This window comes from Chiloscyllium punctatum, chromosome 39 (genome assembly GCF_047496795.1).
Source record: "Chiloscyllium punctatum isolate Juve2018m chromosome 39, sChiPun1.3, whole genome shotgun sequence".
In the NCBI taxonomy this organism is placed as follows: domain Eukaryota; kingdom Metazoa; phylum Chordata; class Chondrichthyes; order Orectolobiformes; family Hemiscylliidae; genus Chiloscyllium; species Chiloscyllium punctatum.
Genome location: NC_092777.1, coordinates 69,480,187 through 69,493,117, shown reverse-complemented (window position 1 = coordinate 69,493,117; position 12,931 = coordinate 69,480,187). Strand labels below are relative to the sequence as shown.

At 46.1% G+C, this 12,931-nt stretch overlaps 1 protein-coding gene across 4 annotated transcripts in view; it reads right to left on the bottom strand.

The window, feature by feature from the left end:
• The window catches only part of LOC140464189 (inactive rhomboid protein 2-like), a 135,141-nt gene that overhangs the window by 77,682 nt on the left and 44,528 nt on the right, over nucleotides 1-12,931 (bottom strand). For all 4 annotated transcript variants that reach the window (XM_072559036.1, XM_072559034.1, XM_072559035.1 and 1 more), the window contains exons 5-7: nucleotides 10,638-10,817; nucleotides 10,132-10,254; nucleotides 9,922-10,037 (exon numbers count right to left, since the gene is read on the bottom strand). In XM_072559036.1, coding sequence (XP_072415137.1) covers nucleotides 9,922-10,037; nucleotides 10,132-10,254; nucleotides 10,638-10,817 — 419 coding nt within the window. The remainder of the gene's footprint in view (nucleotides 1-9,921; nucleotides 10,038-10,131; nucleotides 10,255-10,637; nucleotides 10,818-12,931) is intronic.

Sequence of the window (12,931 nt, the reverse complement as noted above, 5' to 3'; positions counted from 1 at the left end):
ATTGAGAAACAAATTTGTAAGGAGATCTCAGCTATCTGTAAGAATAATAGGGTGGTTATGGTAGGGGATTTTAACTTTCCAAAGGTACACTGGGACTGCCATATTGTTAAAGGTTTAGATGGAGAGGAATTTGTTAAGTGTGTACAAGACAATTTTCTGATTCAGTATGTGGATGTACCTACTAGAGAAGGTGCAAAACTTGACCTACTCTTGGGAAATAAGGCAGGGCAGGTGACTGAGGTGTCAGTGGGGGAGCACTTCGGGGCCAGCGACCATAATTCTATTAGATTTAAAATAGTAGTGGAAAAGGATAGACCAGATCTAAAAGTTGAAGTTGTAAATTGGAGAAAGGCAAATTTTGACGATATTAGACAAGAGCTTTTGAAAGCTGATTGGAGGCAGGTGTTCACAGGTAAAGGGACGGCTGGAAAATGGGAAGCCTTCAGAAATGAGATAACAAGAACCCAGAGAAAGTATATTCCTGTCAGGGAGAAAGGGAAGGCTGGTAGGTATAGGGAATGCTGGATGACTAAAGAAATTGAGGGTTTGATTAAGAAACAGAAGGAAGCAAATGTAAGGTATAGACAGGATAGATCGAGTGAATCCTGAGAAGAGTATGAAGGAAGTAGGAGTGTACTTAAGAGGGAAATCAGGAGGGCAAAACGGGGACATGGGATAGGTTTGGCAAATAGAATTAAGGAGAATCCAAAGGGTTTCTACAAATACATTAAGGACAAAAGGGTAACTAGGGAGAGAATAGGGCCCCTCAAAGATCAGCAAGGCAGCCTTTGTATGAGCCGCAGAAAATGGGGGAGATACTAAATGAGTATTTTGCATCAGTGTTTACTGTGGAAAAGGATATGGAAGATATAGACTGTAGGGAAATAGATGGTGACATCTTGCAAAAAGTCCAGATTACAGAGGAGGAAGTGCTGGATGTCTTGAAACGGGTAAAGGTGGATAAATCCCCAGGATCTGATCAGGTGTACCCTAGAACTCTTTGGGAAGCTAGAGAAGTGATTGCTGGGCCTCTTGCTGAGATATTTGTATCATCGATAGTCACAGGTGAAGTGCCAGAAGGCTGGAGGTTGGAAAACGTGCCACTGTTTAAGAAGGGTGGTAAAGACAAGCCAGGGAACTATAGACCAGTGAGCCTGACCTCGGCGGTGGGCAAGTTGTTGGAGGGAATCCTGAGAGATAGAATGTACATGCATTTGGAAAGGCAGGGACTGATTAGGAACATTGCTTTGTGCGTGGGAAATCATATCTCACAAACTTGATTGAGTTTTTTGAAGAAGTAACAAAGAGGATTGCTGAGGGCAGAGCAGTAGATGTGATCTATATGGACTTCAGTAAGGCGTTCGACAAGGTTCCCCATGGGAGACTGGTTAGCAAGGTTAGATCTCACGGAATACAGGGAGAACTAGCCATTTGGATATAGAAATGGCTCAAAGGTAGAAGACAGAGGGTGATGGTGGAGGGTTGTTTTTCAGGCTGGAGGCCTGTGATCAGTGGAGTGCCACAAGGATCGGTGCTGGGTCCTCTACTTTTTGTCATTTACATAAATAATTTGGATGTGAGCACAAGAGGTACAGTTAGTAAGTTTGCAGATGACACCAAAATTGGAGGTGAAGTGGACAGATTCCAACAGGACCTTGGCCAGATGGGCCAATGGGCTGAGAAGTGGCAGATGGAGTTTAATTTAGATAAATGCGAGGTGCTGCATTTTGGGAAAGCAAATCCTAGCAGGATTTATACACTTAATGGTAAGGTCCGAGGGAGTGTTGCTGAACAAAGAAACCTTGGAGTGCAGGTTCATAGCTCCTTGAAAGTGGAGTTGCAGGTAGATAGGATAGTGAAGAAGGCGTTTGGTATGCTTTCCTTTATTTGTCAGAGTATTGAGTACAGGAGTTGGGAGGTCATGTTGCAGCTGTACAGGATATTGGTTAGGCCACTGTTGGAATATTGCATATAATTCTGGTCTCCTTCCTATCGGAAAGATGTTGTGAAACTTGAAAGGGTTCAGAAAAGATTTACAAGGATGTTGCCAGGGTTGGAGGATCTGAACGACAGGGAGAGGCTGAACAGGCTGGGGCTGTTTTCCCTGGAGCGTCGGAGGCTGAGGGGTGACCTTATAGAGGTTTACAAAATTATGAGGGGCATGGATAGGATAAATAGACAAAGTCTTTTCCCTGGGGTGGGGGGAGTCCAGACTAGAGGGCATGGGTTTAGAGTGAGAGGGGAAAGATATAAAAGAGACCTAAGGGGCAACTTTTTTAATGCAGAGTGGTGCATGTATTGAATGAGCTGCCAGAGGAAGTGGTGGAGGCTGGTACAATTGCAACATTTAAGAGGCATTTGGATGGGTATATGAATAGGAAGGGTTTGGAAGGATATGGGCCGGGTGCTGGCAGGTGGGACTGGATTGGGTTGGGATATCTGGTCAACATGGACGGGTTGGACCGAAGGGTCTGTTTCCATGCTGTATATATCTCTCTGACTCTATGACTCATTGAGGATGGGGATATTTGTGGAGCTTCCTCCTCCAGTGAGGTGTTTACTTGTCCATATTGTTCCCTCTGAAGGTGCATGGCTGATGAGTCTGTGCTTGCACTAACTTCCCGTTCTAGAAGCTATTACAAGACAAACAAGAGGGAATGTAACTGGTCCATCAGCATTCAGCACTACACAGCCTACATCTACATCCTATTGATTGTGGGATCATTTCGATGCCACTTGCTGTTTGGCACATTGTAGTCTTGTTTTGTAGCTTCCACAAGTTAACTTTTTCAGTATGTCCTTACTTCTGGTTTATTCCTTCACCTCCTGACATGCCCTCCTCACTCTCCATTGAGTCCGGCTTGATGGTAGTGCTTGAGTGAGGGATATGCCAGGCCATGAGGTTACAGATTGTGTTGGAGTTGTTGATAGCTCACAGTGCCTCATGATATCCAGTCCTGAGTTGCTGGACCAAGGTATTTTCCCGGAGACACAGTAGAAGGTAAATTTCCAAGAGAAATATTTCATATGGCCCATCTTGGCAATCAAATTCAGGAAAATGGCAAAACACCAAACAACACCAGGAACTCTGGTTTCATCATGATGATCAAATCAGATTGGATTCGGTAAAGGGTTTGTACTGTAAAGGTCTGGATGTTAAATAAATGTCTTCCCAATCTGACAGCTGCTTCCCAGTGTTCAGATTGTAAATATCTTCATTAGGAAACTGGAGCCAAAATCCAGCCTGGGGTGAATCAAAGGCTGTGTCCTCATCAGTGGCTGTTCACCGCATCAAAGATTGACTGTTCTCTGGTGTGAATATTAAACAGCACCTCAATAGAAAACTCTGTAACCTGATCCAGAGACAGACACGGAGTGACAGTGTGTGGTATGTGGCTGACTGCAGTGTGTCGATGCTCACTCAACACCTGGATTGTAAAACTCTCTCCATCTCTTCATTCCTGCAGACATGAAGCTTGGCTTGTCCTTGAATGTTGCCAAAAAAAAATTCATTTTTCACCCCTAAAACTAATCAGCTAAATATTCCACCCCTGCCCCAAGATTCTGGAACATGTTGAGCAGCAGAAACCTCTCTCTGAAAAGACTGACAATGATGAGGAGATCCAATCCTGGATCAGTTAGACATGCTCAGCCTTTGACAAACTTCCACAGTGTGTGTCTGACAACAAAGACAACTGGGTAATTGCTCAAAGGGAGAAAGAACAGTCAGTGCAGGGATCCCCTGTGATCGTTCCCCTGAAAAACAAGTATACTGTTTTGGATACTGTTGGGGAGAATGACTTACCAGGGGTATGCAATGAGGTACAGGTCTCTGTCACAGGGTCTGTGCCTGTTACACAGAAGGGAAGGAGGGAAAGGAGGAGAGGGTTAGTCATTGGGGACTCGATAGTTAGAGGCTCAGATAGATGTTTTTGGGAATGAACAAGACTCATGTTTGGTGTGTTGCCTCCCAGGTGCCAGCGTCCGTGATGTCTCGGATCGTATCTTTGGGGTCCTGAAGGGAGAGGGTGACCAGCCTCAAGTCGTTGTCCATGTAGGTACCAACGACATAGGTAGAAAGAGGGATAGGGATATAAGGCAGGATTTCAGGGAGCTCGGGTGGAAGCTGAGAGCGAGAACAAACAGTTGTTCTATCTAGTTTCTTACCATGTGATTGCGAGGCAAGGAATAGGGAGAGATATCAGCTGAACACGTGGCTGCAAGGATGGTTTCAGGTACTTGGATAATTGGGGCTCATTCTAGGGAAGGTGGGACTTGTACAAACAGGATGGTCTTCACTGAACCAGACAGGTACTAATATCCTAGATGGAAAATTTGTTAATGCTATTCGACTATGTACAAACTAGCTCAGCAGGGATTAGAACCTGAGGTGTAGTCCCAGTGCACAGGAGGATGAGAGTAGGGAGGGCATGGACACGATTTCACGGTCACTGGAATGTGATGGCAGACAGCAAGCTGGTTTGAAGTGTGTTTACTTCAACGCCAGAAGTATCCGGAATAAAGTGGGTGAACTTGCAGCATGGGTAGGTACCTAGGATTTCAATGATGAGGCCATTTCGGAGACATGGATAGAGCAGGGTGAGGAATGGATTCCAGGGTTTAGATCTTTAATTAAGAACAGGGAAGGATGAGGGAGAACCCAAAGGCATTTTACTCATGTGTGAGGAATAAGAGAACGATTAGGGAGAAGGTAGGGCCAATAAGGGATAGCATAAGGAACCTGTGCATGGAGTCTTGAGCAGATAGGGGAAGCCCTAAATGAGTTATTTGCTTCAGTTTTCACTAAGGAAAGGGACCTTGTTGTGAATGAGAACTTTGAGGCACTAGGATACAGGCTTTACCAGATCGAGATTGATGAAGTTAATGTGTTGGAAATTTTGGAAAACATTAAGATTGATTAGTCCCCAGGGTCAGACCAGATTTATCCTAGGCTGCTCCGGGAAGTGAGAAAGGAGGTTGCTAAGCTGCTGGTGAAGATCTTTGCTCCCTCACTCTCCACAGGAGTTGTACCAGAGAATTGGAAGGAGGCGAATGTTGTTCCTCTTTTCAAGAAGGATAATAGGGAAATCCCTGGCAATTACAGACCAGTCAGTCTTTAGTCTGTGGTCAGCAAAGTTTTGGAAAGAATTCTGAGGGATAGGATTTATGACTATTTGGCAAAGCATAGTGTGATTAAAGGCAGTCAGCATGGCTTCGTGAGGGGCAGGTCATGCCTCACAAATCTTATTTAGTTCTTTGAGAAGGTGTCAAGACAGGTTGACGAAGGTCGAGCAGTGGATGTGGTCTATATGGATTTCAACAAGGCATTTGATAAGATTCCCCATGGTAGACTCATTCATAAAGTCAGGAGGTATGGGATACAGGGAGATTTGGCTATCTGGATTCAGAATTGGCTGGCTGACAGAAGGCAGAGAGTGGTTATAGATGGAAAGTATTCTGCCTGGAGGTCAGTGTTGAGTGGGGTCTCGCAGGGCTCTGTTCTTGGGCCTCTGCTATTTTTAGTTTTTATAAATGACTTGGATGAGGAGGTTGAGGGGTGGGTGAGTAAATTTGCAAATGACACAAAGGTTGGAGGTGTCGTTGATAGTGTCGAGGGCTACTGCAGGCTGCAGCGTGACATAGACAGGATGCAGAGCTGGGCCAAAAAATGGCAGATGGAGTTCAACCTGGATAAATGCGAAGTGATGAATTTTGGAAGGTCGAACTTGAGTGTTGAATATAGAATTAAAGATAGGATTCTTGGCAATGTGGAGGAACAGAGGAATCTGGGTGTTCAAGTACATAGATCCCTCAAATGGATAGGGTTGTTAAAAAAGCATATGGCATTTTGACTTTCAATAACAGGGGGATCGAGTTTAAGAGCTGCAAGGTTTTGCTGCAGCTCTACAAGTCCCTGGTGAGACCACACTTGGAATACTGTGTCCAGTTTTGGTCGCCTACTATAGGAAAGATACAGAGGCTTTGGAGAGGGTGCAAAGAAGGTTGACCAGGATGCTGCCTGGCATGGAGGGCTTACCTTATGAAGAAAGGTTGACTAAACTCGGACTCTTCTCTCTGGAGAGAAGGAGGAAGAGAGGAGACCTGATCGAGGTGTACAAGGTAATGAGAGGCAGAGATAGAGTCAATAGCCAGAGACTTTTCCCCAGGGCAGGGTTGATTGGTACGAGAGGTCATAGTTTTAAGATATTAGGAGGAAGGTATAGAGGGGACATCAGAGTTGGGTTCTTTACGCAGAGAGTTGTGAATGCATGGAATGTGTTGCCAGCTGTGGTGGTGGAAGCAGAGTCATTAGGGACATTTAAGCGACTGCTGGACATGCACATGGTCAGCAGTGAATTGCGGGGTGGGTAGGTTAAGTTATTTTATTTTACAGTAGGATGAAGACTCGGCACAACATCGTGGGCCGAAGGGCCTGTTCTGTGCTGTACCTTTCTATGTTCTATGTTCTAAGGTGGTAAAAGAGGGTGAGGCGTGGCCTTGTTAGTCAAGGATAGTATAACGGTGGCTGAGAGAACTTTTGATGAGGACTCTTCTACTGAGGTAGTGTGGGCTGAGATTAGAAACAGGAGAGGAGAGGTCACACTGCTTGGAGATTTTTATAGGCCTCCACAGAGTTCCAGGGAAGTGGAAGCAAGGATTAGCAAAATTATTCTGGATAGGAGCCAAAGGAACAAGGTGGTCATTATGAGGATCTTTAACTTCCCCAACATTGACTGGAAATTCTATAATTGTAATACGTCGGATGGATCAGTTTTTGTCCAATGTGTACAGGAGGGTTTCCTGACACAGTATGTCGAAGGACCGACAAGAGGGGAGGCCACATTGGATCTGGTGCTTGGTAATGAACCAGGATAGGTGTTTGATTTAGTTGTAGGTGAGCACTTTGGAGAGAGTGACCATAATTCACTTGCGTTTAGTTTAGCGATGGAAAGAGATAGGTACATGCCACAGGTCAAGAGTTATCAATGGGGCAAGGGCAATTCTAATGCGATCAGGAAAGAATTTGGATGCATAGAATGGGGTAGCAAAATGCAGGGGATGGGGACAATGGAAATGTGGAGCTGGTTTAAGGAACAGATATCGCGTGTCCTTGATGGGTCTGTCCCTGTCAGGCAGGGAGGAAGTGATAAGGTAAGGGAACCGTGGTTTACTACAGAAATTGCATCTCTTCTTATGAAGAAGAAGGAGGCTTATGACTTGATGAGGCAAGATGGTTCAGATGAGGCGATGGAGAGTTACAGTTCAGTAATTCCTGAAGAAGGGCTTATGCCCGAAACGTCGATTCTCCTGTTCCTTTGATGCTGCCTGACCTGCTGCGCTTTTCCAGCAACACATTTTTAAGCTCTGATCCCCAGCATCTGCAGTCCTCACTTTCTCCAAGTAATTACACACCAGTGAGCCTTACGTCTGTTGTAGGAAAGGTTTTGGAAAGGATTATAAGAGATAGGATTCATAAATATTTAGCAAGCAACAATTTGATTTCAGATAGTCAACATGGTTTCATCAAGGGCAGGTCATGTTTCACAAACCTCATTGAGTTTTTTGAGAAGGTGACCAAGCATGTAGATGAGGGTAGGGCAGTTGACATGGTGTACATGGGCTTCTGTAAAACCTTTGATAACGTTCCACTTGGTTGGCTGTTGGAGAAAATGCAGAGGTATGGGACTGAGGGTGATTTAGCAGTTTGGATTAGAAACTGGCTTTCTGGAAGAAGGCAGCGAGTGGTGGTTGATGGAAAATATTCAGCCTGGAGTCCGGTTACTAGTGGTGTTCCAAAAGGATCTGTTTTGGGACCACTGCTGTTTGTCATTTATGTAAATGACTTAGACGCGGGCATAGGTGGATGGATTAGTAAATTTGCAGATGACACTAAAGTCGGTGGAGCAGTGGACAGTTTGGAAGAATGTGACAGGTTGCAGGGGGACTTGGATAAACTGCAGAATTGGGTGGAGAGGTGGCAAATGGAGTTTAATGTAGCTAAATGTGAGGTGATTCACTTTGGGAAGAATAACAGGAAGGCAGAGTACTGGGTCAATGGAAAGATTCTTGGTAGTGTGGATGCGCAGAGTGATCTTGGAGTCCATATGCATAAATCTCTGAAAGTTGCCACCCAGTTGGATAGTTCTGTTAAGAAGGCATACAGTGTGTTAGGTTTCATTGGTAGAGGGATCGAGTTCCAGAGCCGCAATATCATGCTGGAACTATACAAAACACTGGTGTGGCCACACTTGGAATATTGTGAACAATTCTGGTCCCCATATTTCAGGAAGGATGTGGAACATTGGAAAAGGTGCAGAGGAGATTTACCAGGATGTTGCCTGGTCTGGAGGGAAGGTCTTATGAGGAAAGGCTGAGAGAATTGGGTCTGTTCTCATTGGAATGCCCTACCTGTTAATGTAGTCAACTCAGCCACATTAGGGAGATTTAAACAATCCTTAGATAAGCACATGGATGATGATGGGATAGTGTAGGGGGATGGGCTTAAAATAGTTCACATGTCAGCGCAACATCGAGGGCCGAAGGGCCTCTTCTCTGCTGTATTGTTCTGTGTTGTATGTTCCAAGACCTCCACCAGCTAACCAAACTCGAGCAGACAATGCAGTTGTCATCATCTCACTGCTGTATTGCAGAGGGACCTGAGCTGTGTATCAGAGACAAATGAAAGCATTGGAGAAATTCCAACAGCAATGCCTTCACCACAACTTCCAGGTCAAATGTGAGAACCATCAAACAAATGCTCGCGTCCTCCCCAAGTATTCGGGCAAATCTCCGACAAAACCCAGTCACAATGAAGTGGTTACAGGGTGTGGATGGTCAACGTGGCTCTGTTCACCAGATCAAGTGAGTCATTTTCCCAGGGATGGACAAATAAAACGGTGCAGGACCCTTCTCAACCATGACTGGGATGAACACAATACCACAGACAGAGAGCACTGACAACATCTGGAGCCCACTCCTTTATGTCACATCCTGCCTGTGTGTGGCTCAAAGTCTGCAACTCGTTCACTAACTATCTCAAGACCCAGAGCATGTCAGCATCCAGAAAGAGGTCAGCCACAATGATGATGGGATGTAAAGGGAAGCATTGCCCACACATCCAGTCCTCCTAGGACAGGGACAGCACAGATTAGAGTAAAGCTTCCTCTACTATGTCCCCATCAAACACTCCTCAACACGGACAGCACAGGGTTAGATATAGAGGTGTAGTTTGGAATCCTGGACATAGGAGATTGTCAGATGCCAGTCACAAACCTTCTGGTGGAGGCCATCCTCATTATAGGATTAGGATTAAATTCCCTACAGTGTGGAAACAGGCCCCTCAGCCCAACAAGTCCACACCAACCCTCCGAAGAGTAACCCACCCAGACCCAACTCCCTCTGACTAATGAACCTAACACTATGTCCACCTGACCTGCACATCTTTGGACTGTGGGAGGAACTGGAGCAACCGGAGGAAACCCACGCAGACACGGGGAGAATGTGCAAACTCCACACAGACAGTCGCCCGAGGCTGGAATTGAACCTGGGTCCCTAGTGCTGTGAGGGAGCAGTGCTAACCACTGAGCCACCATGCCGCCCATATAGTTTGGATTTGATTGCATATGAAGTTCTGCAATAGAATTGGCTATTCCAAGGTCACCCAAAACCCCAATACCGGATCAACTCATAAAACAGGAAATCAATAAATGATTAGGATGGATTTAGATTAGGAACAGTAGCAGGATTTATATAAAAACCCAACTGATTTGTCTGGCCTGCTCTTGGCACTAACTGTGGCTGACTGCTCCTGAAATCTTAATGCATTCAGTTTGTCTGGCTAATAACATCGTAAAGTTGTTCAGAGCAAACAACAGACCACTCCACAGTACAACTTGTAATTCAAGAAAGCTTTTTACATACAATGGTGATTGCAGCCTCTCCACAAGGTGGACATCCCTCATTGGCCAGGAGTCTGACAGTGGTGGAGATTCAAACACATCATCAGGCATTGAGTAACTTTCATCAGGAGCATCGATCTGTGAAGAGTGACAGGAACACACTGTGTTACCAGTTTCACATCCCAATCAGTTCCCCTTCACCAATACACAAATAGGTCAGGAATATTCTTGCCTTACTAAAAAACGAGGAGTCCAGACGTTCTGGACCATCGGTGACATCTTCAACAAAGTTGCTAGGATATACAAAGCTTCCTCTGGTTCGTCTGTGCGGAGAAGGTCTCAGAAGAGGACGACCCTGGGTTAGGAATCAGCCACACGTTAAACTATTCCTCAAACTCTCATCTCTTCAGCTTATCCCAATTTTCATCATTCATGGTTTTATTTGGCTGGGCTCAAATTCTGGAATGCCCCCCCTACACCTTCCAAACTTTCTCTTTAAGACACTCCTAAAACTTGTATGTCTTCCACAAGGTTTTGGTGATTTTAATCCCCATAGCTCCCAACTTCTCTAGGTGTCATATTAAACACTATAACCTGAATATATGATTGGTTGTAGAGACAGAGAGCCTAATCCACCACTCTGGCCAGTGCACACATAGTCCCTCTGGATCTCAGCTTCCCTCCCTACTCCACGGTGAACATGCCTTCAGTCCTCGCTGTCTCCCACAGTGCTCTCACCGTTACCACAGCCGATGCTGCTCGCAGACTCATTCGAACGACTGACTCCCGTTTCCTGCGAATCATTCCCACGTATCCTGACTGGGAGTTTTGAAATGAACCAAGTGATTTGAGAGGAAGGTCTGCTGGATGGGGAATGCCAGGCTGATCCACCGTGTCTGTATAACGCAGCACATGGCCCTGTGCAAAAGGATCAATGATGTGAGAATAAAGAGAACAATGAGAAGCTTACCTTGCTGCTGATATTCCCATCAATTACCCCAACTCCACCCCTAGGCCACACTCCCTGCAATCACCTCTGCAACGCTACCATCTGTGTTCACTGGCACACTTACACACAACTAACATACTTCAGATCCACTCATACACCCTACAGAGCCATAAGATTAACCCCATTCAATTCTGAACTCCCCTCCCTCATCTGTCACCCACCCAAACACCCATCCAGCCACCATCACACCTACACACACCCAACCTCTGACCCTTCAGATTCACACACTCGGAGCACACCTGCTCCTGAAAATCCCCAACCCATTTATCACCCAATGGAAGGGACGTTAAACAAAGTTAAAGTATAACAGGATTTTCACTATAGGTGAGTGAATTCACCCACTTCTAAACTGGCAATGTCAGAGTATGAAAGGGGACTGATTTTCAAAACTTGGTACAGATATAACACATTGGAGCCAGGCTGCAAGAGGACCATGGGACAGCAGGGGGCAAAAACAGAAACTGTTGGTGAAACTCAGCATGTCTGGCAACGTCTATGGAAAGAAAGCAGAGTCAACGTTTTCAAGTCTGGTAATTCCTCATCAGAACTGGAGGCAGGAGGCAGCTTTGTAGATAACCCATTCTCAATAATGAGGGAGGGAGCCTAGGAAGCGTTTCGAGGGATGTGGGTCAAGTGCTGGCAAATGGGACTAGACTGGGTTGGGATATCTGGTCGGCATGGATGAGTTGGACCGAAGGATCTGTTTCCGTGCTGTACATCTCTATGACTCTATCAATACAAAAAATAAGGCACAGAAGCTTTTGCAACAATCTGCAGCCAGATGTGCTGAGTGAATGATCCATCACAGCCTCCTCCAATGGTCCCCAAAATCCCAGCCAATACCATTCACTCCACGTGATATCCAGAAACGGTTGGAGGCACTGAATACCGTTAAGGCATTGGACCCTAACAACATTCCGGCAATTATACTAAAGACTTGTGCTAGGAGAAAGTGAAGAGTGCAGATGCTGGAGATCAGAGTGGAAGAGTGTGGTGCTGGAAAAGCACAACCGGTCAGGCAGCATCCGAGGAGCAGGATCAACGTTTCGGGCAAAAGCCCTTCATCAGGAAGGGGGCTTGTTGGCCAAGGGGGTGGAGAGATAAATGGGAGGGAGGGATGGGGCTGGGGTGAAGGTAGCTGAGAATGTGAGAGGTGGATGCAGATGGAGGTAATGGTGATAGATTGGAAAGGAAGGTGGAACGGATAGGTGGGAAGGAAGATGGACAGGTAGGAGAGGTCAAGAGGATGGTTCTGAGTTGGAAACTTAGTACTGGGATAAGGGGGGTCATCCTGGGAACAGATGTGGCAGAGGTGAAGGAATTGGGAATAAGGGATGGTAGGGTGGGGGAAGGTGTAGTTGAGGTAGCTGTGAGAGCTGGTGGGCTTGTAGTAGATGTCCGTGGTTAGTTGGTTGCTGGAGACGGTGATGGAGAGGTCCAGGAAGGGGAGAAAGGTGACCGAGATGGTCCAGGTGAATCTGAGGTTGGTGAAGATGATGAACTGTTCAACCTCCTTGTGGTAGCATTAGATGATGCCGATACAGTCATCGATGTAGCGGAAGAACAGGTGAGGGGGTGGTGCCAGTGTAGCTGTGGAAGATGGACTGATCCATGTACCCAACAAACAAGCAGGCATAGCTGGGTCCCATGCCAGTGTCCATGGCTATCCCTTCAGTCTGGAGGAAGTTGGAGGATTGGAAGGAGAAGTTGTTGAGGGTGAGGACCAGTTCTACCAATTGAATGAGTGTATCAGTGGTAAGGTACTGGTTTGGTCAGTGGGAGAGGAGGAAACATAGGGCTTGCAGGCCTTCGCCATTGCGGATGGACGTGTGTAGGGACTGGATGCCCATGGTGAAGATGAGGCATTGGGGGCTGGAGAAACGAAAGATAATGAAGGAGGTGGAGGGTGTGGGTGGTGTCCTGAATGTAGGTTGGGAATTCCTGGACTAAAAGGGACAGAACAGTGTCAAGGTACTTGTGCTCCAGAACTTGCTGCTCCCCAAGCCAAGATCTTCCAGTACAG